This window comes from Eschrichtius robustus, chromosome 20 (assembly GCF_028021215.1).
Source record: "Eschrichtius robustus isolate mEscRob2 chromosome 20, mEscRob2.pri, whole genome shotgun sequence".
NCBI classification, from domain to species: Eukaryota; Metazoa; Chordata; class Mammalia; order Artiodactyla; family Eschrichtiidae; genus Eschrichtius; species Eschrichtius robustus.
The window spans coordinates 25,201,822-25,227,578 of NC_090843.1; the positions used below are offsets into that span (position 1 = coordinate 25,201,822).

Here is a 25,757-nt window from a genome sequence, read left to right on the forward strand (position 1 = left end):
ATCCACCTTGATGGAAGTGTATTCCTCTGTCTGGCAACTTAGGGGGAAACCAGGTTTGAGATTGCAACCCCAGGCAGTGGTATCAACATCTAAATCATCAAACAGCTGCTCTGAGCAGAGGTTCATTTTAGGTGTGGCTTAATCACCTGCTTTCCCAACCTTGTCCATGTTTTTCTCACTTTCCATCCAGTGTTTCTCAGAAGCTGAGAAAAGTTATGAAAGCAGTTGGTCACTGTGAGATTTCTTAAAAAGTAGATGAGAGACAGAAAAGGCTGAGCCTCCATGCTGGCCAAACAGTGCTGTCTTCCCATGGGATTATGCAGAGGGAGGGAGAGGGAAAATTATCTGATCTCCAGCCTGTTTTTCAGGTTACCCACTTCCTATTTAATTGCTTCCTGGTTTTCTATCAACAGATCAAAGTAGTGAAATTCTCCTACATGTGGACCATCAATAACTTTAGCTTTTGCCGGGAGGAAATGGGTGAAGTCATTAAAAGTTCAACCTTTTCATCAGGAGCCAATGATAAGCTGAAATGGTGAGGAGGAATACATTTAGCTATAAAAATTTTTCTATAAGTTGCCTGTTTTGCTTGGCTTCACGGGAGACTGACTAGAGTGGAATATCCTTGATGGCAGGGACTTTGTTTTGTTCTTAATGTATTCCCTGGTGTCTGATACATAACAGATGCTCACTGTATAATTTGTTGAATTAATTCAATGAGTATATCAGGGGATCAGCAAACTCAAATGGCTGTAGGGTAATGTAAATGAGTAAAGAGAGCCAGTGTTGTAAATAATATCCATACGTGGTATGAGTGTTGACCACTTGGCAAACTAGTGAATGTCCTTCTAAAAGAAGTGGTGGCTGCTCAGCTCCAGCTCACTAGAGGCATGTGTGGATGAGGGCTGACCATTGCCAGAGTTTCTGATTTTTCAAGAAAAGCACGAGATCTAGATTTTAATGTAATATCTCTTGACTTTTAGATTGCCTGTTTTTAAACAATAAAGGAGATTTATTTACTTATGTACCTGGAATGCCCATGGTGTAGGATGTCTTTGAAGGTAGTTTGATCCAGCAGACAGCCCAATGGTTAGATTAAGGACCCCATCGCTCTCTGCTCTGCCCTGCTCTCCACACTGTTTGACATCTCAAGCTTAGCTTCCCTTGTGGTTGAAGGGTGACTGGCAGTAGCAATGGGCATCACCCGCTACCATCCAACCAATTCTTTGAACTTCCTCTGAACTGTGTGGCCAAGAATGCACTGATTGGTGTAGATCTAGGTTCCCTCAGTTGATCCCTGTGGCAAGGGGAATAGGATCTGGGAGTGGGGGTCAGTCCTATCCAAGCCATGTGTTTTCTCGAGGAGGGGCAGGCAGTTACGGATACATCCATGTGCTCTCTACAAAGACCAGAACACATATCTGTGAACCACCATTTTTGACCTCTGATATCCCACTGAAAAGTTTTAACAACTCTCCTTTCGTTTAGTACTTTTTGGCCATGTACATAAGCAGTGTACTGCTAGGTGCTGAGAGAAGGCTTATTCTTAGGCATTGTATTTAAATCCGCATCTTTAGCACAATTGTGTAGTGATGTATGTGGCATATGCACTTCCTGGAGAAGCACTGAATTGGGCCACCTGTTTGAGAGAGGTGCCATAACACTGGCAAGGCCTAAGGATACATATGGCCTGTGTATTATATGTGGTAGAAGCGGTGTTTGAACCACATGCAGTTCAGCTAATGACATTTACAACTTAACTGAGTTGAACCTATTCTGTCTGAATTTTGTTTTGATCCATTGGTAACATATTGGCATCTCTAACTCTATTTAGAAGTCTGGCTTGGAACTCTACCCTGTGTAATGGGAGTTTACTTTTGTCTGTGCTTCCTCCATACTGCCTCCTTTATTTTAATCTTAGAATATCATTGCCAGATTGATAAAATATCTATAAAAGATTATTTACTACTCACATATTTCTCTAGAATTCTTTTTCTCTCCCAAGGTGATATTGAAAGGCTCACTGACTTTTTTTTCCTGGTTTCACTGCAGTCCCAACAAAATAAGGGGCTGCTTTTCCTAAGATTGAGGATTAGAATAGATTGAGTCTAGGCTGAATTTTAAAATATTTTAGGGGGAAAAAGACTGATTTGGGAGATTATGAGGAAAGAGGAAGAGATACAGGGGATGTGTTGTCAGATTCTAGGATGCCCCTTTATTGTTTACTTTTTAAAAGGTGCCTGAGGTTGCTCTAGAAAAGTGATTTCCAAGTAGTCATTTACTGAATCAGAATCTCCTGCTATGGGGCCTGGGGTTTTTTTTGTCTGTTTTGTTTTTTTAACATCTCCCTCTCGATTCGGATGTTCTAGTTCCCTCCTGTCCTTTCATGAGCCTACAAACATGGATGCTTTCGACATTTTTTTTTTTCTGTTTTGGGTAGGTGTTTGCGGGTAAACCCAAAAGGGCTAGATGAAGAGAGCAAAGATTACCTGTCACTTTACCTGTTACTGGTCAGCTGTCCAAAGAGTGAAGTTCGAGCAAAATTCAAATTCTCCATCCTGAATGCCAAGGGAGAAGAAACCAAAGCTATGGGTAAATGTTATCTTTGTTCGACTCTTTATTTTCACATCTGGCAACTTTATATATTGACAAAGTGTGGATTTGATACGGTTTTTTGAGTAATCCTAAATATAACTTTTTTTTTTTTCACTCCAGAGAGTCAACGGGCATATAGGTTTGTGCAAGGCAAAGACTGGGGATTCAAAAAATTCATCCGTAGAGATTTTCTCTTGGATGAGGCCAATGGGCTTCTCCCTGATGACAAGCTTACCCTCTTCTGTGAGGTGAGTCCTTTTACCCTGCTGTGAGAGTAGCAATTCCCAGACCTGATGGGTATCAGTAGACGTAATTGTATTGTATCAAGGATGGTGAGTGAGAAAAATCCCCAAGTGGAGTGGTGCTGCACAAATGTGATTTATGTGACTGACTGAAAAGCTGTGCCGTGATTTCAAGGTTGTTGGGCATCTCAGCTTTCCACTTGTTACTGTTCTTAAAAACAAAGGTTGTGCACTATCTTGGTATGTGTGATTTTTTAGTTGCTTGGGTCAGAATTCTGGCTTTTTCCCTGTGGATTTTTTCAGAAAGCATTTGGAAGGACTGTTAACTTTAAGCTGAGGAGAATGGCCAGCAACTAGATATGTAAATATATTTGTTCCTTGAGCTTTCTGGCTCCTCCTTGAGTATGAAGTCCACGTGTGTTTGATAGAGCACTTTCCTTTTCTGCTTTTCGAACTAGATGACTCTTATCAGTTGTTGAGTGTCTCCAGTTTGTCTTGCTGGTAATTGTGAAATAGGAAGGTGAGAACCATTTTTTCTAGAGTGAAGGTTATATAAAGCTCTCTAACTCATAGTTAGCTAAGAGAGTTACCTGTAGTCAGTTGGGAGAGTCCTTCTCTCCCCAGCGACCTAAAGAGCCTTTCAGGTTTATAGGAGAAGGCTTGAAGTAAAATTCCCAAACTGAGAGTGAGTTGAAAAATGGTTTCTTTAATGAGTATATACTAATTGGTCATTTCATGCTGTTATCAATACATTTATCGATACTCATAAGCTCACAGTGTAAGAAATGAATAAAACCTCCAGTCAGCTGGGATGTTGGCATTCCCTGTACATCGTATGGTCAAGGAGCTGCTTCCTGAGCAACATCACTTTATGAAAAGGACCACTGTGCTTTCATGGGGAAGGTGCAGGCAAGTTCCCCAGCTAGCAGTGCGCTCTGTCAAATAATAGGCTCACAGCATATCACCGCCTGCACGGTAGGAAAGGTGTCCCTTAGGAATCTTGCCCCTTTGTAGACGAGGCCTGGCCAGCAGTAGCCAGCTTCTTTTCCAAGTCACAGCTCATTGAATATTTCCATGGAATAGTTGCTGGTGATTAGGAAATTTGGGAGCTATAGTTTATTAAAATATCACACTGAATACATAAAATATAGTTTGCATAATAGCTGCCTTTTCTCCTTTTTAATTGCTAAGTAAAAGAAGGAAATACTAGAGTGATGGCGTCTGTAAAAATACATAAAATTTTGCAGTTGTTTTTTGTCTGATGGACTTGGAATTTGAATTCTACATAAATCCAAGTAGTTATAGATCATACTCAGTTGCCCAAGTGGAGAAATGAGAACAATTAGGTGGTTTTATGTGATGTTGGATGTTACATAAACAAACCATCAATTTAATATTCACCCACCTTAGAGAGCCTATATTTCAGAAAAAAATTAAAATAGTGGAAAATTCTAATTTCTGTTGGAAACGAAAGCCAATTTTTGAACTGCTCTCTGAAGGAAGAGAAATCGCCTCTAAATAACGCATCTGGTGCTTTAGGCAACACCAAAACCTTTATTGTAGCATTTTCAAGTCCACAGTGGGTCCAGCCTTTTCTCACATGCTTCCCCTCTATACCATCACCAGATCCATTCCATCTGCTCCAGCCCTTGTATTGACATTCTTGATTTGGAAACCAGTTGGCCTGCCCTCACTTGGCAATCTCTCATCCTGTAGTTAAGTCCGAGGTGCACTCTCTCTTTGCTTCCCCATATGAAATTCTCTTAGGAGAAATCCTGTGGTTAAGTTTAGAAATGCCTTACTGACTTAGAAGGGAAGTGAGATGACACTTTGGAAATGAGGAGATGTTGAACAGGGAAACGTCTGTTGGATTCTGCTGATGCCATCGGTTTCTTACCATCAGACCAGGTGTGCCATCTGTTCCTCTCACACTTCTCTGTTGGCCACAGGTGCTGAGTGTTGCTTCTTGTTCTTGGGCTCGTGCCTAGTGAGACTCGTTTCTGTTCCAAGGCTCTCTGTGGACTTAGTAGCATGCAGCATTGCAAGACAGTTGCGTGGGGGGTGTGTTTTGAATGTGTGGGTTTTAAAAATGTCTGCAACTCATCTAAGTTCTTAGTGCATTTCAGAGCTGGATCATCCTTTGGTGCAAATTCTATCCCTTTGACCTTTGCTACCTCTATCAATAGAATATTTATAAACAAATTTATTTTGTCCATATTTGTATTTTATTTATTATTGGTTTAGTTAGTATTTTCTTATAATTTAGAGGCCTTTATGAAGTTGATGTCCACATACAAATTTAGGTTATGAGTACTCCACTGTTCCATTCCTTACTCAGTCTTTGGCCCAGGCACTTCTGTCCTGTCCTGATGTAAGTAATAAGTACAGTTGTTTTGTGGATATTTTTGGTCTGTTCCCAGAGGCCACAAGAGGGAACCCGAAGGTGAAAGACTGAGAATCACGCATTTGTGTGTTTGGGCTGTATTTCAGTGGTAAAACTATTAATGAAACTCTGAAAAATGCCGACTGGGTAGTCTTGTTTGTAATGTGCCACACTGGGTTCACTTTTGATTCTCAGTGATCTTTCTGTCTGACTGTTAGGAAGTACGGCAGTTCTTCCAAGTTGATATTGCTTAGTTAACGCATTCCCTTAATTGTCTCTTATCACAATCCTTTGAGCTAGGTTAGTTCTTTTCTCTTCATTTCACGTTACTGGGGAGAGAAGCAGTGCCTAAGGAGGTCAGGTAATTTTTCCTAACATTGTGCAGCAAATTAGTGTCAGGGCTATGTCAGCTCTCCATTTTCCATCTCTAGTCTGCTGTGCTACACTAAGTGAAACTGAATGCCATTTACCCAAGGAAACGTGGGCTCTACCAAGTTTTTTTTTGGTAATGAAAGAGAGAATCATGAAAGCTTTATACTTTTAATTTTCTCTGTAATAATTTGGACAACAGAAAATCTACTTGAAATGTTTCAGCTTCTATTGATCTTCTTTCCATTTGTTTATATTGAAAACAAGTAGCTGTTAGCAGTAAATATACATGTGTTCCACCGTCAGTGTATATGCCTCTGACAGGTAGAAGATTCCAGTGCCTCTTTGTGATGTTGCAATTAAAGTTGAAATATTAAATACCATATGAAATATGAAATACCAAATATGAAATATCTCGAAACTAGTTAACTCTTAAAACATCTTTCCTTATCAAACATAGAATATCCATTCAAAGCCTGGGAATATGTATTTTTGCCAAATTTTAAATATGTGGGTCTATTAATTTTTCTTTTTATCATTTATTTTTTAAATGAATTATTTGGATATATTAGTTGAACTTATGAAAATGCTAATAATATTTGATCTTGACCTACAAAAATGGTGATTAAATATGTATTATCATTATAGGTTATAAACATGATAATGTAGTAAACTTACCACCCAACCCAGCAACATCACCAATAACTTAGAACTGACCTATATATGCTTCTCCCCTGTCCCTTAGACCTGTTGTCTCCCTACTCAGATGATGATAATAAATAGCGCTTTTGAATTGTTTATCATTCCCTTGTTTATTATTTGCATGCCTGAACAATCTATTGTTTAGGTTCGCTTGTCTTTGAGCTTTATGAAAATAGTGTCAGGATGTATGTAGTCATCTAGGACTTGCTGTTTTCATGTTATGTTTCTAAAATTTATTTATATTGTGAATATAACCATAATTCTTGATTTTTAGTGCTGTACAGTAGTTTGTTGTGTATTCACATGACAGTTGATTGGTTTGTTTATTCATTCTCTTGCTGATGGACATTTATTTATTTATTTTTAATATTTATTTATTTGGCTGCTTTGGGTCTTAGTTGCGGTGCGCAGGCTTCTCTAGTTGTGGCACGCGGGCTCAGTAGTTGCAGCACATGGGCTCTCTAGTTGTAGCGCGTGGGCTCCAGAGCATGCAGGATCAGTAGTTGCGGCACGCGGGCTTAGTTGCCCCGTGGCATGCGGGATCTTAGCTGCCTGACCAGGGATCGAACCCACGTCCCTTGCATTGGAAGGCGGATTCTTAACCACTGGACCACCGGGGAAGTCCCCTGATGGACATTTAGATTGTTGTTAGTCTTTTGATTAGAAATAGTGCTGCTGCTATAAACAATCTATATGCTGTCTGTTTATTTTTTCTTGATTGTTTTAATTATACAGAAATTAAAAATATATTTCCAGTGGTATTACCTTGACATTCTATGTTTAGACAAAGTATACAAGAAATGGAACAATCTTTTATGAAGTTTTATGTCTTTTATGAAATTTTCTTTTTTAAGAAAAGGAATTGACTTTAAAAGTGAGGCCCTTTTACAACTTGAAATTTAGAGGGTTATAGAGCCTTCCTGAGACATTTTCATGCAGTCATTTCTAAGACATAAATGTCACAGTCACGTCATCTTCACAGCTGCAATTCTGAATGAGTCTCCGTAGTCAACTTTATAGGCATTAAAAAAAAATCTTTAGTTTTTCTCAAAATGGTATCATTTTAGCATCATCATTTGCAGAGGAAAACAATCCCTTTCTAAGTTAAAAGTTTGGGCTCTGAAGACTCATTTGTGTATGCCATTTAAAATTTATTTTTAATTAAGCGTATTTAATGTTGGTAAGAGGTGCCAGACATTCAGAGCTCTGGAGACTCCAGGCATCCATATATCTGCAGAACAAGTCTGGCTCAGACAGTAAAGGTACTTTCTCCTTCCTGCTGTGTTCCTGTCTGTGTCTGAAGAGAGGAATTGCCCCAGTGAGAGGAGTCACAGTCTTTGGGCCGCACTCATTACCAAGAGCACATGTAACCAGCACAGAGTCTACTGGTAACCATAGTTTGAAAATCAGCTTGGCTCTTGCCAGTTCATTTTACCCAGTCTAGTAAATTGCCATCAAGTGTTAATGACTTTGGGCTCCTGTCAGCCTGGTTTAATTCAAGCTTAGGAACCCAGTGCCAAAAGCATTCTCCATTCCCTTCATTGGCCATCCCAAGAGATTCCTGCCTTTCCCTATGAGGAAGTTGGATTTAATTGGTCTTTTCCTTGGTGTTTTGTTTGTTTGTTTTTAAATCAGCAGTATTTTGAAACTAAAACTGGAAGTAGGCTACTTCTACTTTTGGTGTTAATATTATATCAAAGAAGTAAGGGTGTTAATATGAGAAAGTTGCTGAACCAAATTAGAGATCTTACATGGGACGATCTCTGTGGGGTGGTTTGTGTTGGGTCCTGGGCTATTAAAATAATGTTATACTCTGGCTCTGATAAATGTGCTACTAATGCTAAGCACATTCATAGTTCATTAGCTTGGTTGCTTCATTGCTCAAGACCGTAACAGCTAGTTTTAAACAAATGAATAAACTTCTTGACCTGATAGTAAATATCTCACTCCTACACAGAAGGGACTACAGGTCATTTGGTTGGGGCATTAACTTTGCCTCTGGGTTTATGACTGCATTTAAGGAAGGGATGACTTGCATCTTGAAGGTTAAAAGAAATTTGGGTCATTTAGGATGTTCCTCAGCAGTCTTTCTCATCTAACTCATAGGAATAGCAAGAGTGGGGAGCTGATTCTCAAGGTTTGTGAATCCTGCTTTCATTTTAACATTTCTAACCTAATGTGATATAGGAGAGGAAGCATAGCCAGGGTTGTCAGGCGGAAGACTGATCTGTTGGGTCTCATCTTCAGTTTGGTAATTTACATTTATTTTATAATGTTATATGGTTTATAAATCCTTGTATTTTGTATCCTGACAAACTTACGTGAGTTTCATTGATCCATCCACAAGTTACCAGGGTTTTTCTCTAGACTGAACAGTTAATTCAACTGGTTAAACCATGCTGCTGCTGAAGCCAAGTGGCAAGTTGGATTCCTCTATAACCTCGTTGTCGTCATTCTGTTCCAAAGCTGTAAGTGCATGCCCAGCTGGAGCCAGTCATCTTGTATGTCACTGTCACCAATGACTGAGTAAGGGTATAAATGGTGTGGGATACCCACCCAGTTATCGCTACGCAAGATCTTCCAGGCCCAGTCCTGTTCATTAAACTAACATTTGTGAGGAAATGCCAATTATTTACCAGGCCCTATGGAAGCTGCATTTTATTTTTATGTTCCAGAACTAACTGAAAAAAGTGAAGTGCTTTTAGGCTTATTAGATTCTTTTCTCTGGAGAGTTTAGTTTAAATGGCAGTTTCTATAGAGTTCTTTGCATTTAACCTTTTGCTTAAGGCAGAATAAGGTAAATACTTGAGGTTTAACATTTGTTTCTGTCAGTTTTTTCCCTCTGGGGGTTTTGCCCAGGTCTTCAGGGCAGGGAAGGAGGAGCTTATTAGAAGTTTGGAAGAGAAGGAGATTTGTGGGGCTCTCTCCTTATTGTCCTGAGATGGTGTAGAATAAGTATGATCATGATAGTTTGGAAATTACTTGATCCAGAGGTTAAAGACTTCATTTGTGAAGGTGGTTTCAAGAGAACATGCCTAACATCAGTTTCTAAATGTACTATAACAACAAGGTAAAAGTCATCTCTCCTCCTGCTGGGAAGAAAATTCCTGGTAACAAAAGCTTTGGACTGTGTTTTCTTATCTTTCACAGGTGAGTGTGGTGCAAGATTCTGTCAACATTTCTGGCCAGAACACCATGAATATGGTGAAGGTTCCTGAGTGCCGGTTGGCGGATGAGTTAGGAGGACTGTGGGAGAATTCCCGGTTCACAGACTGTTGTTTGTGTGTTGCTGGCCAGGAATTCCAGGCTCACAAAGCTATCTTAGCAGGTTAGTATTTATTCGTGGGGAGCTTTAGTTGTGATTAAACAAGGAAAAACAGTAGGCTGCATAATCACCTTTTGAATAGCTTCAGCTTTTTGAACTAGTACAAAAAAACTGCAGCTAAATATATTTTTATATTGTGGTGACATTAGTTGTCAAAACCAAAAGGGCTACTCTCCATAACTCTCTGTAGTGGACTTAGGCCACCATTTTCAAGGAATGGATGATGATGTGTATTGTATGCCTTTGCACCTGGAGGTTAGATGTCAAAACACTGGTTAAGAGCAGGTATCAGCCCCTAGACAGGGACTTAGGATGTAATGGAGAGGATTCTGGACTCAGGACTAAACCACCACATAGCCAAGTCCCCAGCCCTGGAGGTCTTAGCCCTCTCTTCCATACAAACATACTAGAAGAATGAGAATGTTGCCAGTGACGTGGAAGATCAGGTCTTGTTCTAGTAATAGGCCCTTGGTCTTTAAGACCAGAAAGACTGACACACAGCAGGAACTGTTAAGGCAGTCTGATGGCCTTACCTCACAGGGAAGCATAGCTTTCAGCCACAAACTTGTATTCAGGCCAAAAGATGTAAGAGGAAATCACATGAACCTTCAGCAACAGATTTCTTACCAAGACCCTCAGCCCTGTCATTCTGAAGTACACACCTGGCAAAACCTCTGTCTGGCTCAGTCTATCCATCTTCCTGTTCCCTCTCTCAACTAGGTGTTACTGAGACTTGCTAAAAAGGAAGTCATTAACTCTTGTGTTCGTGCCTCTGTGCTCAGCTAGGCGCTCGGCACTGCCGAGACCTCTTTCTACAGATGCATAGTCAGCTCCTTTTCTTTTTCTCAATAGACACTTCAAACCTTTGCCACTCTCCTTTAATCTCCACCTCCTAAAAGATGACCTTGCTGCTGCTTCCAAGAGAAAATCAAGGCCCTTCTCCCTCGGCTCTTGCCTCTCACCTGCATTTTCTCTGCATTCTCAGTGGAGGAGGTGTTCTTCGTGTCCAAAGCAGACTACTTTCTACTGTTGTTCTGTTTCATGCTGCCTTCTCAGAAGCCTGACTCTGCCAGTTAGACCCTTGTTATCCGGTATCTTTGCCATCTCTTTCTCCTATTGCCTGTTTACGCTCAGCCTGTAAACACGCTCAAGCTTCTCCCTCTAGTTATTCTCTCTTTATTTTCCAGAGCTAAGTTTCTTGAGTTAACATATTCATTCTCTCTATTCTTTCCTCCCACTTATCCTCAGTTTGCCTCCATGCCACAAAAGCGGTTTTCCAAAGTTACATGACCTGCTAGTTCCTAAGTTTGAGGGACTCTTTAGTTTATATATTATTTGACTCCTTTCTTCTGGTTTCTCTGGCTGGCTTTCTGGCTACTTCTAATGTGTGGCCTCCCTCTTCTTCACCCATCCCTTTAAACATTGTTATTCCCTAAGGGTCTGCCTTAGTTCTCTTTTCACTCTACTTAGTCTCCCTAGATTATTTTATTTATTCTCATAACATCAGCTTCTCTCTATCCACTGATCCCTCTAGGCATATTGCTGCTTTGGACCCTTCCCTCTTTATTAAAAGCACCAGCCCTTTAGTCTTCAGCTTCTGTAATGTATTTATAGAGTACCTTATAGTCTATAGCCTTTCAGAGATAAGAACAATGAGAATTGATATTCTTTTGGAATAGATTAAAATATCGAGGTTCAGAGGGTTACGTGATTTGCCCAAGATTATATGGTTAGAAAATGGCAAATCTAAAATTAGTCCTTTCTGACATAAATTAGGTCAAAGTTCCAGGTGCCTGTTAGCTGAAACTCCTTCTGTATATTCCATCTGTTCCTCCTCTCTTAGGTAGAGGTTGGTAGTCTCAACTTTCACCAAAACCCCTGATTTATTGGACATGATAAATTTGAGTTCTTAGCCATTTTATTACTTTCATGGTTGAAATTAAGTTTACTTATTTTTCATGGTGTTCATTAGACTAGAATGGGCATGGCTTAGAACACTGTTTCTGAATCTTTTTTCATTATTCCCACCCCTAAGGAAAAAATTAAGAGACATTAAGTACTAAGGAATAAGATTTTGTCTAGTTGGGTTAAGATCTGAAGGGCCACAGGTGATTGTGATACCTAAGATTGTTTTCACCTCTTTGGGGCGTTATCATCTCTGTTGATAATGCATGGCTTGGAGGAACAGACAGCCTGCCGTAAATAAGCCTACACTTCATCTAGCTAACGGATGCCATTGAGCCCTGTTCTTGACCTCCTTGCTGTGTGGTCCCTGGAAGCGGAGGAAGGTAGGTATCATTGTTCCAGGCGGAAATGCAGGTATTAGGACACCCTGCTTAGACCATGAAGGACCTTCCATTTGAACCCCAAGATCTACTCAGAGGATATCATTGTCATCTAACATAGGTAATTTGAGTAATCTCCTTGAAATATGAATGGTTGGAATGGAGCCAATAAATTATTTTGAAAGAAGTGATTTCTTTTTTCCCTATGTATTATATAATAATTATTCACTTATTATATAATATAAAAAGAAAGTAATTTTATAATTCTGGCATAATTTGATATAAAAGACCATTTCTGTAGTAGTGGGACAGGAAAGAAAATGATCTCTTCTTCTGGAGTTCCCTGGTGGTCCAGTGGTTAGGACTCGGCACTTTCACTGCCATTGGCCCAGGTTCAGTCCCTGGTCGGGGAACTAAGATCCCACAAACCACGTGGTGTGGCCAAAAAAGAAAAAAAAGAAAATGATCTCTATGATCTCTTCTTCATAACAGAAGAACCAAGAGATTTTGGTGTGATAACCATATCTGTCTCTGTTTTCCTTTCACTTTATAGCTCGTTCTCCAGTTTTTAGTGCCATGTTTGAACATGAAATGGAGGAAAGCAAAAAGGTATGTTAACAGGATACAGATACGTCTTTTTAGCTAGGTGGCTAGAATCAGATCATTTCCCAATTTGGCAGCAGATTTATTTTCCTGTTTTTTTTATCTTATTATGTTATTAAAATGGAGTACAGTTCCCTGAACAGACAATTTCTGAGAGCAGAGAGAGGTAGTCTGGAAGCATTCTAGGTAAAGCAGAATCACTATTCCAGGCAGGTCATCCAAATAGTCTTGGGTGAGGGTGTTAGACATGTGTTTCTACTGAGGAAAAGAAAGGTGAAAAATCAAAGATATAGTTGTCTTACTGTTGTATTTAAGAAAACAAAGGTGGTACATATGATGGGAGAAAAGGCTATTACAATCAAATAGGGCAAAGAGAACTTTTCCATTCGTGTTAGATTTAAAATGATACAAGCTCCTCTCTTCATCAGAGGTTAAAATCATGAAAATTGTTTAGAGATTTTGTTCTGTTGGAATGTTTCTCATTTTTAGTTTCTTTGGCATAGAATCGGGTTGAAATCAATGATGTGGAGCCTGAAGTTTTTAAGGAAATGATGTGCTTCATTTACACGGGGAAGGCTCCGAACCTCGACAAAATGGCTGATGATTTGCTGGCAGCTGCTGACAAGGTGAGATAAGAACAGGAAAATAATAAGAAGACTAGGAGTTTTGGTGACCTTGTGAGTTTCATGACTGGGCGTTTATGTTGCTTTGGGGGCAGGATGAACATATATCTTAGTTTTGTTTGTTTTTAATATTTATTTATTTATTTGGTTGCACCAGTCTTAGTTGCAGTAGGCGGGCTTCTTAGTTGCAGCACGTGGGCTCCTTAGTTGCGGCAGGCGGGCTCCTTAGTTGCAGCATGCGAGCTCTTAGTTGCGGCATGCGAACTCGTAGTTGCAGCGTGCGTGTGGGATCTAGTTCCCTGACCGGGGATTGAACCCAGGCCCCCTGCATTGGGAGCGCAAAGTCTTATCCACTGGGCCACCAGGGAAGTCCCACATATATCTTAGTTTGGCCAGAACAGTCTTGGTTTACACTTGTGTTCCAACACAGTTACTGATAGCACCCTTTTTATTTTCAAAAGTATCCTGCTTTGAAGGGTAAATTATATGGCCATCCTAACTATGGAAAAGAAGGATAAGTTGATGTTTACCTCTCTTCTCTTGCCAATCTCAAATTTAACCACAGTGATTTTGAAGATTCAGATAATACTAACATTTGGATTTATAATTTATAATTTGGCTTTGTAATTTACAAAAATGTTCTTGAGTTCATTAACTTTTATTTAAACTTTGTCAGTAAGAGAATAACTTTTACCTAGTATCCTGCTTATTAGCATTTTCAGCTTTTACCTTAGAAGTTATTGAAATATACCATATTCAGAATTGTAAGATGATGAATAGATCTTTGGGAAAAAAGAGATACTACTACAATAAATGTATGCTTTGATTGTAAGACACATTTTAATTTGAGAAATGTTAAAGTGTGAAAATAAAAATGTAGATCTTAGCCTTAAGGAAATATGGTTATTACCTAAAACAACAGGCTGGTGATTCCCAAAATCGGGTTGAGGGGAAAAGGTTAATGAAACACCAAGTCAAATTGGGTTTTTTTGTGTTGCTCTTTTATAGCAGGACCTTTCTCAGAACCTTTAGTATGTCAGTGTGTACTGTTAGTTTTCTAAAAGAGAATGTAATAGACAAATTTCTCCAATTTAGTTAACCCTGGAGTTACTTTTCTCAAGGATCACCTCTGGGGATTAGTGTTCCCCAAAACACACTTTGGGAAACTGACTTTCATTGTGTAGATAGACCAGAGAGAGCAGTGACCTGTTCCTCCAAGGCCCTGTGGTCTGAGGAAACGTGACTGGGGGGTGGGGGCGGGTGTGTGTGTAAAAGGATTGCTATTTATCCTGTGGAATCTTCTCTTACATTGGGGGGCAGTTGAGGCAAGGGTGTTAAAGAGCTTAAACCCGGCCAGCAGTAGACCCCATGAGAAAGATGGTTCTCTGCTGGAGGTGCCTCCTTTTCCTGCCGTGATGCTGCAGCACCCACCTGAGGGGCACAGCTGGCTCTGGCCTGAGAGCACTAGAGCCTTCTCAGGATTCACTCACGGGAGTAATCTCCTTCCTTCTCCCTTAGCACCCCTGAGGAGAGTGTGTTTACAGTGGAGGTTTTATCTTTACTGATCATCTTTTTGGAGTGTTTGTAGAGGATGAGGCATGTAAACCCAATCAGTGCTACCAGTGAAAAGGATTGAATAATAGCTGTATCTTTCTTATCACCTTTCAAGACTTTATTAAGTACAATTAAGCAATGTGAACATCCTATACCCTTCCAGTCTAGCTCAGTTCTGACCAGAGGAAACTTGCTTTCAGTGGAAACGGAAAGAAAATATTTGCTGTGAGTTCTGGGGAAGTAGAATACACAGCCCAAATGGCTGCTTTTTTATAAACATGAGTTTATAATGATTCTGCCTCATCCGCCCTCTGATTTTTTTTTTTTTTCTTCTTCTTTTTATTGGCCTCACCACGCGGCTTGTGGAATTTTAGTTCCCCAAGCAGGGATCGAACCCAGGCCCTCGGCAGTGAGAGCACAGAGTCCTGACCACTGGACTGCCAGGGAATTCCCCGTCCTCTGATTTTCAATGAAGCAGTCACTTGTACTTATACATACCAGGCATTTATCCCCCTCATCTTCTAGCTCCCATAAGGATGAGTAGCATCACAAGGTCCAATTTTTAGACAGAAATACTAAAACTCAGAGTTGTACATTCTCAGAGCCAGGGTTAGACATCTGTGTCCCTGGGTTTTCATTCCTGCTCCTCAGCCAGAGAGCCTACTGGGAACCTATTGTAAGTACAGAGAGCAGGCGGTCAGCCTGAACTGACATTCTAAGGTTGGTGTTTTTCAGTACAATGTGGTAGTTAAAGCAGTTGAACCACAGCAGTGCTCTAAATTTATGAATGAGAAGTAACTGAAGGGTGTGTTTTTCAAATTCCATTCAAAATTTCCCATTGGACAGTCCTTGCTCTAAGCTTATTTGAAAACATTTTTACCTTTACACCTCCTTGTGAGCTTCAGGAAAACAGAATAAGAAAATTTTTATGGAAGGATCTAAACATCTAGAATTTACCCAAGAGGCTAAAACAGCTTCTTCTGAGTTTTTCCAGTCTCCTGGGGACATGTGTAATTAGACCAAAAACAAAACAAAACATATAACCCAGGCCTAGGAGACAAAATTTCAATCTCTGCCATTAGGCAGGTTTTTCAGAAGCATAATTAAGAAAAAAAACTTTGTCCCCAAGGGACGAAAATGGCTACTTTTGTCTAATTATGCAGTAGGGATCAGAGCTATTCACAGTAAAAGTTCTTTTAAAAGAATTTTATTGAGAAAGGATAAGATGAATATTCTGTGCAGCACTGTGTGAAGACTGAACATTTACTTAACCTTTTTCAGTCTTTTAAAACGAAAACGGCAGCCTAATTTCTTTCTTGTGTAGTGTCATTCCTGTTTTCCATGGAAACTGTTTTCTAGTTACTCAAATGTAAGAAATTAAAGCTGCACCCAAAACCAATAAAACTCTCTTTTTGCTGCAGGAGATCACAGTGCCAGCAGATATGCCTCCTCACCCAGAATTTATAACAATAAAATTGTCTTGGTTTGATCATCATGATTCAGCCTGAAGAAGTATTATTGTGTCATTGAGTTCTCAGGCCCTCAAGATGGGACCTATACGGAGACTGTGGATACTCTCAGAGCAAACCATTCTCCTATGAACTGATTAATGACATTTTATTTTGGGCCTTCTTTTATCCCTTCCTCCCCCTTTTCCCTGAAGTTCCTTAGTAAGTTCATAATATATTTGAGAGCAAGTAGTACAGTTGCATCAAAACAAATCAAGTAGATCAGATGTGCCCAATATTAACCTAGGCCTTCATTTCCAAAACATTTATTTATACCCTTTACTTGGAAAATAGGAAGTTTTTAGACTGAAACTGGATCCAGGGTCTCTGTTGCTTTGTTCTTCTACCTTAAGAATCTTAACCTCAACCCCAGTAAGATAGGACTCCATTTATCCTTTTCTGTTGAAAAGGAGGCCTTTGGTTGACCCTCATTCAGGAATAATGAGTGGTAGAGATGCTGGTGAAAGTCACCACAGGGCTCCTTTTCACAGCCTGATGGGACAGTTGGAATATCCTGCTGGGCTGGTGACAATGCTTAAGTAGAAAGGACTGTGCTGCACCCTAGTCTGGCTCTAAATAAAAGGATTGCAGAAATTTAAATGTAATGTCCCTGTTGACTTGAAGCAGAGAAATGCCTCATTGTAAGGGTAGGTGTTGATGGTTTAAGAGACACTTTAATGGTAGTCGGTGTAGGGGAAAACTTGAAGATATGGGTCTATTCCATAATTGCCATTTTTCTAATAGACTTTAGAACTTGAATGGCAGCTATGCAAGTTATCTTGGCTGTTTATTTCGGCCTTCGGAGTATGGTTATGTTTTATAATTGCAGTAGCAGCATTTTCATGGTCTGTGCGGTTTTGCTAAGGTATCCAGTTACGTGATGGTACAGCTGAAGAAAACAACCTCAGTAGCAGTCAGCCCAGAGCCATTCCTGCTCTGACGACAGCCACGCTTGTGTTTTACAGTATGCCTTGGAGCGTTTAAAGGTCATGTGTGAGGATGCCCTCTGCAGTAACCTCTCCGTGGAGAACGCCGCAGAAATTCTCATCCTGGCTGACCTCCACAGCGCAGATCAGTTGAAAACTCAGGCAGTGGATTTCATCAACTAGTGAGTTGTCATCTTCAAAGTTCTTTCAGGGTAGTTGGGTTAGTTAACGAATGAGAAAGGAAGACTTTGAATTGGTGAGTGAAACAGGTGAGTAGCTTCATTAAACTTTTTAGTAGTAGGTAGAGAGTGTCCATCTTTTCCTTCAGCTTGACAATGTGAAAAATGGTTTTGCTTTCATCAGTGTAATCTGATTGGTGAGTGAAGTGTATTACTGCCTTGCAGGATCAGAATTGATGAAAATGACAACTTGCTGGTCTGAAAAAGTTGTGTCCCCTAAAGCGATAGTATCTTTACTCCACACTCACCGGCTTAAAAAAAGACATGCAGATCTCTGGGAGAGCAGAAGTGGATTTTTATGAGTTAGTAAGAGTGTCCAATGGTCGACTGCAGAATGGGGAAAAGAGAAGGCATAATCAGGAGACGAGGTCATAAAATAACTGTTTTGAGAAAGAAGAGTAAATTCCAGTAGCCCTGTTCCTTCATCCTAAATGACCATATTACTTTCTGAAATAATTCTCAGTGGGACATGTTATACTCCTTTGCCTGATGGGGAGCAAAAGTTGGAAAAAACCCCAGGAAGAGAAGCAGGTCTACTAATAAAGCCCTCAAAACAGCAGTTCTGGGGGGTGAGAGGTCTAAGAGGTTGCAGGGTAGGTGAGTAAACATTATTTAACACAGAAAATGCCCTGAAAACAGGAAATGATGTCCTCTAAGTCTGTAAGATTGTTTCGAAGCAAAGTGTTCCTTGTCCTGAGCGCTCACTCTGTGCTGGACACTTGCTTGGTGCTTTTTAGATGTTAACCATTCAGTGAAGTGTGAGTATTAGCCCCTGTTTTTCGATTATCAGTTAGGCCCCAGGCTATGACCTGCTTTGTGGTTATGGGACTAGTAAATGGCAAAGCCAGATGGGAGCTCAGAGCTGTCGGACCCAGAGAACTCTTGCTCTTTCTCTTCGTCAGCATCACCAACGAATATGAAGAGCATTGATGATGTAGAGAAGAGCCTGAGGAACACTTCATCTTTTGTAATTGAGAACATAGTGTCTCAGAGTCCTAGTTTTCAGAGTTACAACAGTCGTAACCTGGTCACCTGTCTGCACATTGTCTAACAAGCAAATTCTCATGCATATTAAGGGTTCTGTCTGAGTACGTCTTGCATTGACACCCATAACAGCAAACCCTGGGAAATTCGGCTGTCTAGGTGGCTGTTTAATTCATCCTTCATTCACCCCTCTGGTAACCCATCTCTCACATTTCTCCTAGTCATGCTTCGGATGTCTTGGAGACCTCCGGGTGGAAGTCAATGGTGGTGTCACATCCCCACTTGGTGGCTGAGGCGTACCGCTCTCTGGCTTCAGCACAGTGCCCGTTTCTGGGACCCCCACGCAAGCGCCTGAAGCAGTCCTAAGATCCTGTTGTAAGACTCCGTTTATTTTCCAGAAGCAGCAGCCACTGTTGCTGCCACAAACCACCAGGTAGACAGCGCGATCTGTGGAGCTTTTACTCCGTTGTGGGGGGAAAAGACTGCATCGTGGCCCCGGACTTTTAAAACAGCACTAAATAAACTTGGGGGAAATGGGGGTGGGGGGAGGGAAGGGCCCGGGACTCGGGGCTGTTCAACCTAATGAAAACCCTGTTGCTGCGTCACTGTGTTCTCTTTGGCCTGGCCGAGTTTGATACTGTGGGGATTCAGTTTAGGCGCTAGCCCTGAGGACATCCCAGCGGTGGTACTTTGGAGAAACCTGTCTGCATCTGACTGAGCAGAACAGATCGTCAGGTGCCTGGAGCAAAAAGAAAATTAAAAAAGGACATTTAGTTTTAAGAGAAGGGAAAAGGAAAGAAGAAAGGATTTTTGCAGAATTTCTCAAAAATCAGTTTTGGGATTCCAGTAGTATTTATGTTGAGAGAAGTTTTAGTCCATCCAGCTGTGATAAAACTTGGGTATTTGTGAGAACTCACCACCACCATGGAAGTATCAGAAGAGCTCTCTTGTTGTTAGCACTTATTGTTTGCAAGAACACAATACGTCCCGTTACCCTTTTATGAAAAACAACAAGCAGAGGTGAAAGGGGAAGGAGATGATTTGGTCTAGAAGATGAGTATTCTGATGTGGTAGCTTTTGGAAAAAAATCTTTATTGGTGTTGAAAACTGGAAAAAATAATTCATCCAGAATTCATACTGTCTTGACAAAAACTATGGTTCTCTGTTTTTAGATATTGTGGAAAATGTTTTTTGGCATTTTTCTCTGATTTTATTTCTTCTCCCCTGTTCCTTTTTCTAAAAAACAAACACACACAAAACAAAAACAGAGCAAAAAGAAAAGGAAATTTTATTATTAATGCTGTGTGGAAAAACTCCCAGCCCAGATTGCTCAGCTGTTCATACCTGACTTGCCACCTGCATAGGAGCCAGTCCTGTTCCTTCCAATTCGCCCCTCTTCCTACAGGGGAGAACTTCCAAATGTTAATTTTTTTCTTTTTGAAAATATAAATAATTACTATTTTGTACTGTGTGGTATCTCTGGTCTTTTGTTTCACTCACCTGGCTTGTCTTTTGGGTCTGAGTTCCTTAAGGGATTTTGAAGGCCTAGTTTGATTCTCTAGCTTGCAGAGATTATGCTCAAAAAGTCTAAGCAGTAGGAATTCATTGCGTCTCCCTAATCTCAAGTTCCCTTTGTGAGCTGCCAGCACCTGCCAGTCCCCTGTCCTTCTTATCTCACAGGCCACATCCTACCAAGGGATCAGGCTCCTTCTGCCAAGGCGAGTAACGAAAGTGGGCTTTCCTGCACCCTACAGGTTTTAAGACCGAATTCCCAATCTCCCTTCTCCTTAAGTAAATACAAAAATATCAAGGGGACATGACTGTGGAGACTTAATAAAGGGAAATTCTTATCTCTGACTGGTTCTGTCGCTGACTGGATGTGTTTGCAGAAAAGTTAATGTCCAGATTCCCGGTGAGCTTACAGGAATGCTCTGGGGCTCCTCCTCTGCCGTTCCTGCAGCAGTGTTGGACAAGGCAGTGGGATACACTGGAGAACCATTGGCCATTGGGCCAAGGAGTGTATTATTTGACCTATTATCAGTATAATCAAAGGCAGGATTTGCTCATTAGAAACCACTCCTTTGCGCTTCTCGGTTTCCTCCTAAGTGTCACCTATGTGAGCACGTGCCCAGTTCTCCATGTCCTGGCTGCTGTCCTGTGCCTCCTGAGTCCTCACTTTCCAGATCAGCACGTGGATCTGGGGACCAGGGCGTACCCAGGGTCTCCTGTACCCACGGTGTCTCTCAGGTAACTGCACTGGCTCAGCACTGCTCACGTTTCAGCAAACCTTCCTGTACAATATCTCATTGGAACTTCCCAACAACTCGATGGGTTGGGTAGGATAAATGAGAGATAGATAGCATCTTCCCATTTTATAGGTGAGAGAAATTGAACCCCGAGGGACATGCCTAAGGTTACACAACTTGAGCGAGAGTTCTTCTAATGTGATACCCTGAAAAGATTATGTAAGCAACTGGAGGAAGTTCCATTTCTGAAATGTTTAGGTATGCAATCTGAGGTAAAGCTTTCTTTCTGTGGGAATAGCAAGAGCAAAAGCTCTGGAAAGGTGCCTCAGCGGGCCTGTTTGTCAGAGGATCCAGGAGGACAAACCAGGCTTCAGATTTGCCCTTCCTCATTCACAGAAAGCTGTGGATTGGGGGCTGGTAGGTTCAGGGAACATGTCCTCAGAAGGGTAGCAGTTCTGGCACCAAGCTTCTGGCAAGATGAAAGTCTCTTCCGGGATTTCCCAAAATTTACGGGATTTCCACTGTGGGCTTTACTGTTGGGTACAAAGCAGTTAGGATTTCGGGTACAGGTGAAGCTGTTTGATGCTTCTCCTGTCATTATTATATTCTTTCTGGACGTGTTTGTTTCTGTTTAAATGATAGAGTTGAAGCCATCTGGTTATGACAACATCAGAGCCCCAGCATACTGTTCATAAACCTCCCACTGCCACCACCCCCTCCCAGAGCTCCCCCACATCTGAAATTTAATTCAAGTTAGCTCCACAGTCTGGGGCATGTGCTGTCACTGCAGAGATGTCCGTGCCAGTGGAACAGTTGGAGATTTCAATTCCACAAGGATATGGCTTATTTATCAAAACAATATTTCAGGCAAGTAGTTTCACAGAACCTTTGGAGTTGCAGTTTCGGGTCCAAATACTGTATCTGGCATCATTCCCCAACTTCCCTCCTTCCTTATTGTCAGCCCCCCTCTATCTGGCCATTCACGGAAAATTTTTCTTGTTCCTTATGTAGAGATTAAACCTGTGTTACTAGGCATTTCAAACACCTTTATGAGGTTTAACAATTCAGGTAAGAGATGCCTCTCTTTTCTTTATCACTGGTAAGTCTGCTGGCCTTTTAGGTCTTTAAGAGGTTCCTCTTTTTTTTTTTTTAAATTCCAGCCAGAGACATCAAGATTCTTTCTTTGGCCAAAAGATCCCTGGCTTGACCACCACTCTGTGCATTCATTTATAATTCTGGCTTAAACCTATTGTACGTTCTCCATATTGCGTGAGCCTGTGCAGATGAAAGGAAACAGCCTGTATGTTTATGAGCAAAACAACAGACGGGAGGAGTTGAGCTGTACTTTGAAACTGACTGTTGCTTTGTTCTGGCTCTTCAGATCCTATAAAAGAACAGCAACTAAATCCCCCCAACATGACTATATTGGATCCTTTGGTTTATCTTTGTCAAAGACAAATTCTTGGCTGGAGCCCAACCTTATTTTCCACAACTAATTATCTTTTTAATCAGCCCGGGCCTGTGTGTTTCCTTTATCTCATGACTTTTCCCTGAACCCTGCCCTATATCATTTAGATTCATTTCTAATGGCTTGCTGACTAATTCAGCATTCAGGTGAGTATTGTCGGACTGCTCTTTATGTATGTGTATGCACAAGGTAGATGTGTTTGCCCCCTTTTAATTTCAGAAGTGACCTCGCCACGTTGGGGCCTTTGACCCAATAGGTGGACACCTCCTGGAGACAGTAAGCAAGGAAGCAAATGTAGGATGATCAATATTTGGGATAATGAGCTGGGAGAACCAGAAGCTTTGACCTCCAGATGAGAGCGGAAGCTTGAATGTTGTTGACTGATGCGATCTTTATGTGGCTAAGCTATTATAATGCAAGATATCATTCCCCCTCTGTAAATCCTGTAATGCTGGAGTGGAAAGTGGCATCTGGAATACTGTTTGGTTCTGATTCCTGCAGCTCTAGGAAAAGAGAATTTTAGACTTGAGGGAATTCAGTACAAGCAACAGAAATGACTAAGGAGTTGAAGGGGATCAACTTCAGGGGAAAAACATTATGAAGATAAAATACGCATTACTCAAGTATGGGAATGTTGCACCAGGACCTGTAGCTTACAGATCTCACAGGAGTTCTGTACGCTTGCCGGCTTGTGTTGTGCAGCTCCCGTTCATCCCAAGGTGATAACCATAACATCCTCGAGGTCACTCAACCTGGCTCTGAGCCAAGAAGCAGCAGAAGGCAAAGGAATAGCTTTGGGCCTTAGGCCCTCAGACCATAAAGAAAGTGAAAATCTAAGCATTTGCCAAAGTGGACACCCCTGCTCATAATGCTCAGTTGAAATGGGGTGAGCGTCAGCCCCCTCAGGACCCTGAAAGGTGAGCTTTTGACAAACTGCAGGGAAAAAAGGGGCCCCCACATAATTCATCTTCTTTTCATGTCTGAGAAAACACATCCCTAGAAGTGAGATGACTGCTCAAGGTCACAGAGATGAAAACTCAGGCCACTGACTGAGCAAACAGTGCCTGAGCACCTAGAAAGTGGCAAATACTGTGCTAGGCTAGGTTTGAGGTGAGGGGTAGGATTTTCCCTCCACTAATCCAGTCTAATGGAGGAGACGGGAGTGGCCCACAGAAACAAAGCCGGGAGGTCATAGCACTGAGGACTGAAAAGCTATTGAATTTAGCAGTAAGGAGGTCAGCGGTTACCTTAGAGCAGTTTCTGTCAAATGGTGGAGGTGGAAGCCAAGACTGATGAGAAGGTAAGCAAACGTGGCTTGCGTATAAGCCACTCTTTCCAGAAGTTTGGCAGGGAGAGAGGAAGGGAATCTCTCCCACCCACTCTTAAGAACTTAACGTCTCAATTTAATCAACACATTTATGTTTGTTGAGAAGTAATGGTATACAGGTTGTTCCATAAAATTACAGACACTTCAGTGACTGATGTTTGCAATGAAAGTCATGTCTGTAGAATAATTATAGCTTCAAATTGAGAAAACAATCACCGTCAACCCTTACACAGTTTTGAGAATGATTTCCTCAAGACAGGCACATGTTTCTATACTTCTTTAACCTATCCATCTTCCAAGTAAAAGTTGGCTTCACATTTATTATAGACCCTTAAAATGTTTTTCTGGGCAGTGGTTTTGTTCAGTGGCGTGCTACTTAAAGGTATAACATTTAGTTCCCCAAAATGTCAGCCCTGATTGGTAGCATTTGCCAGTTTCCATGGTGTAAATACCCCCACTATGGCCATTTCAAACCTTGAGGTGACATTACTGGGTGCAGAGTTGGAAGGGGTGTGCAGCTCACCATTATCGAGCACTGCCACCATACAGATACGGTAAACAAGTATAACCTCAAGCCATAGGCAATGGTAAAGTGTAAGATAATTAGGAAGAGGTGAATTTTGAGTATTTATTACTTTTGCTGTTGTACATTAATACAATTGAATTTTTAATTGGCCATTTAACAACCATCTCTCAAAATTTCTGAAAATGTTAACGAATGGCTCTATAGAGCCAGTGTGAACTGGTTCCAGCACACCACTGGTATGGTTTCAAATTTGTCCTCCAACATCTGTGCTTTGTTATTTCCTGTTATCCTACAGCACTTTAAAATGCACTTACTAGTTTATTGGTAAAATGAAGTACTGCCTTTTTGGAAATTTATAGATAGATTGACATTGATACATGAACCAATAGTCATATTACACATTTTAATCTCTCTGGGTAAATAAACATTGTTATGCTATCTCTTGCAGGTATTGGAAGTGTTTATTTTTATTGAAACACTAATGAAAAGTAGGGACATCCCCTGATATATCCAATATAATCTTCAGTCATTCCAGGGAAGTGGTTTCCACAGTGTATCATTCATGTCTCCATTACCTCTCTATTCATGTCTCCATTACCTCTGAACAACAGTTAAAGAGGAAAAAAAAACAAAAGGCATTTGAGCATGGTCGGCATACCAATGGGTGATCCCCAAGGTCTTCTACACCCACTGAAGTTTGAGAACCTTGCATTGGTTTTGCCTTTTTTAAAAAAATAAATTTACTAATTTGTTTTTATTTTTGGCTGTATTGGGTCTCTGTTGCTGCTCATGGGCTTTCTCTATTTGAGGCAAGCGGGGGCTACTCTTCGTTGCGGTGCGCGGGCTTCTCATTGTCTTGGCTTCTCTTGTTGCAGAGCACAGGCTCTAGAGCGCAGGCTCAGTTGCTCCGCAGCATGTGGGATCTTCCCAGGCCAGGGCTCGAACCCGTGTCCCCTGCATTGGCAGGCGGATTCTTAACCACTGCGCCACCAGGGAAGCCCTGGTTTGGCCTTATAAGAATGAATTTTTAGAGCCCTTTCTGTTTTCTTTGCTAAAAATTTATTTATACCATATATGATGTGCCAGGGACTGTGCTAGTTTCTAGGGATAAACAGTGAGTAAAACTAACTGCTCCCTGCCCTCATTGGACCTGACAAGCCTAATGAGGAAGAGAGTGTCCTTAATAATCTCACAAAGACATGACGTCAAGCCATGGTGAGTGCTCTGAAAGAAATGTGTAAGGCACCGTGAGAGCCTGGAGTGGGGAGTTAATCTCATCTGGGGGATCCAGAAAGGCTTCCCTAAGAAAGCAACTTTTGAAGTGAGAGCTGCAGGATGAAGAGCTGTCAACTTGGTAAAGTTGGAGAGTCACATTCCACACAGAAGAAATCGCCTGCATGAAGCGCAGACTCAGGAGGGAGCATGGTGCATGCGTTCTAGGAGCCCAGAGAAGGCTGGGTGGCTGGAGTGTGGAGAAGTGTGAGAGCAAGTTAGAAGCCAGACCTGGCAGGACCTTCATAGGTCACATTTAGAATCTGGGTACTTATACTAAGAACAGTGGGGAAATCATGGAAGCTTTATTAAGCAGGAGGGGGTGACAAGATTTTTATTCTATTAGATCTTTGGCTTGAGTGTAGAAAAGTTGATGTTGAGAGTGGGGATGGAGGAAGGCAAGAGATAGCAGAACTTGAACTACGGAGGTGGCAGAGCTGGAGAAGAGATACATTTGAGAGAGGTTTAGAGGGCAAATTTGTTAGAACTTGCTGACTGGATAGAGTAAGGACAAAGAGGTGAGTAGGATGGATTCACCAACATAGAGACCAGTGGGAAGATAAACAGGGAAATTAGATCA

At 41.2% G+C, this 25,757-nt stretch overlaps 1 protein-coding gene across 4 annotated transcripts in view; it reads left to right on the top strand.

The window, feature by feature from the left end:
• SPOP (speckle type BTB/POZ protein) overlaps nucleotides 1–18,862 on the top strand; it is a 66,541-nt gene extending 47,679 nt beyond the window's left edge. For all 4 annotated transcript variants that reach the window (XM_068530413.1, XM_068530412.1, XM_068530411.1 and 1 more), the window contains 8 exons: nucleotides 414–535; nucleotides 2,441–2,592; nucleotides 2,716–2,843; nucleotides 9,442–9,619; nucleotides 12,455–12,510; nucleotides 13,008–13,130; nucleotides 17,155–17,297; nucleotides 18,560–18,862. In XM_068530413.1, the coding sequence (XP_068386514.1) occupies nucleotides 414–535; nucleotides 2,441–2,592; nucleotides 2,716–2,843; nucleotides 9,442–9,619; nucleotides 12,455–12,510; nucleotides 13,008–13,130; nucleotides 17,155–17,297; nucleotides 18,560–18,704 (1,047 nt within the window). In that variant the 3' untranslated portion in view covers nucleotides 18,705–18,862. The remainder of the gene's footprint in view (nucleotides 1–413; nucleotides 536–2,440; nucleotides 2,593–2,715; nucleotides 2,844–9,441; nucleotides 9,620–12,454; nucleotides 12,511–13,007; nucleotides 13,131–17,154; nucleotides 17,298–18,559) is intronic.
• The last annotated feature ends 6,895 nt before the right edge of the window (nucleotides 18,863–25,757 follow it).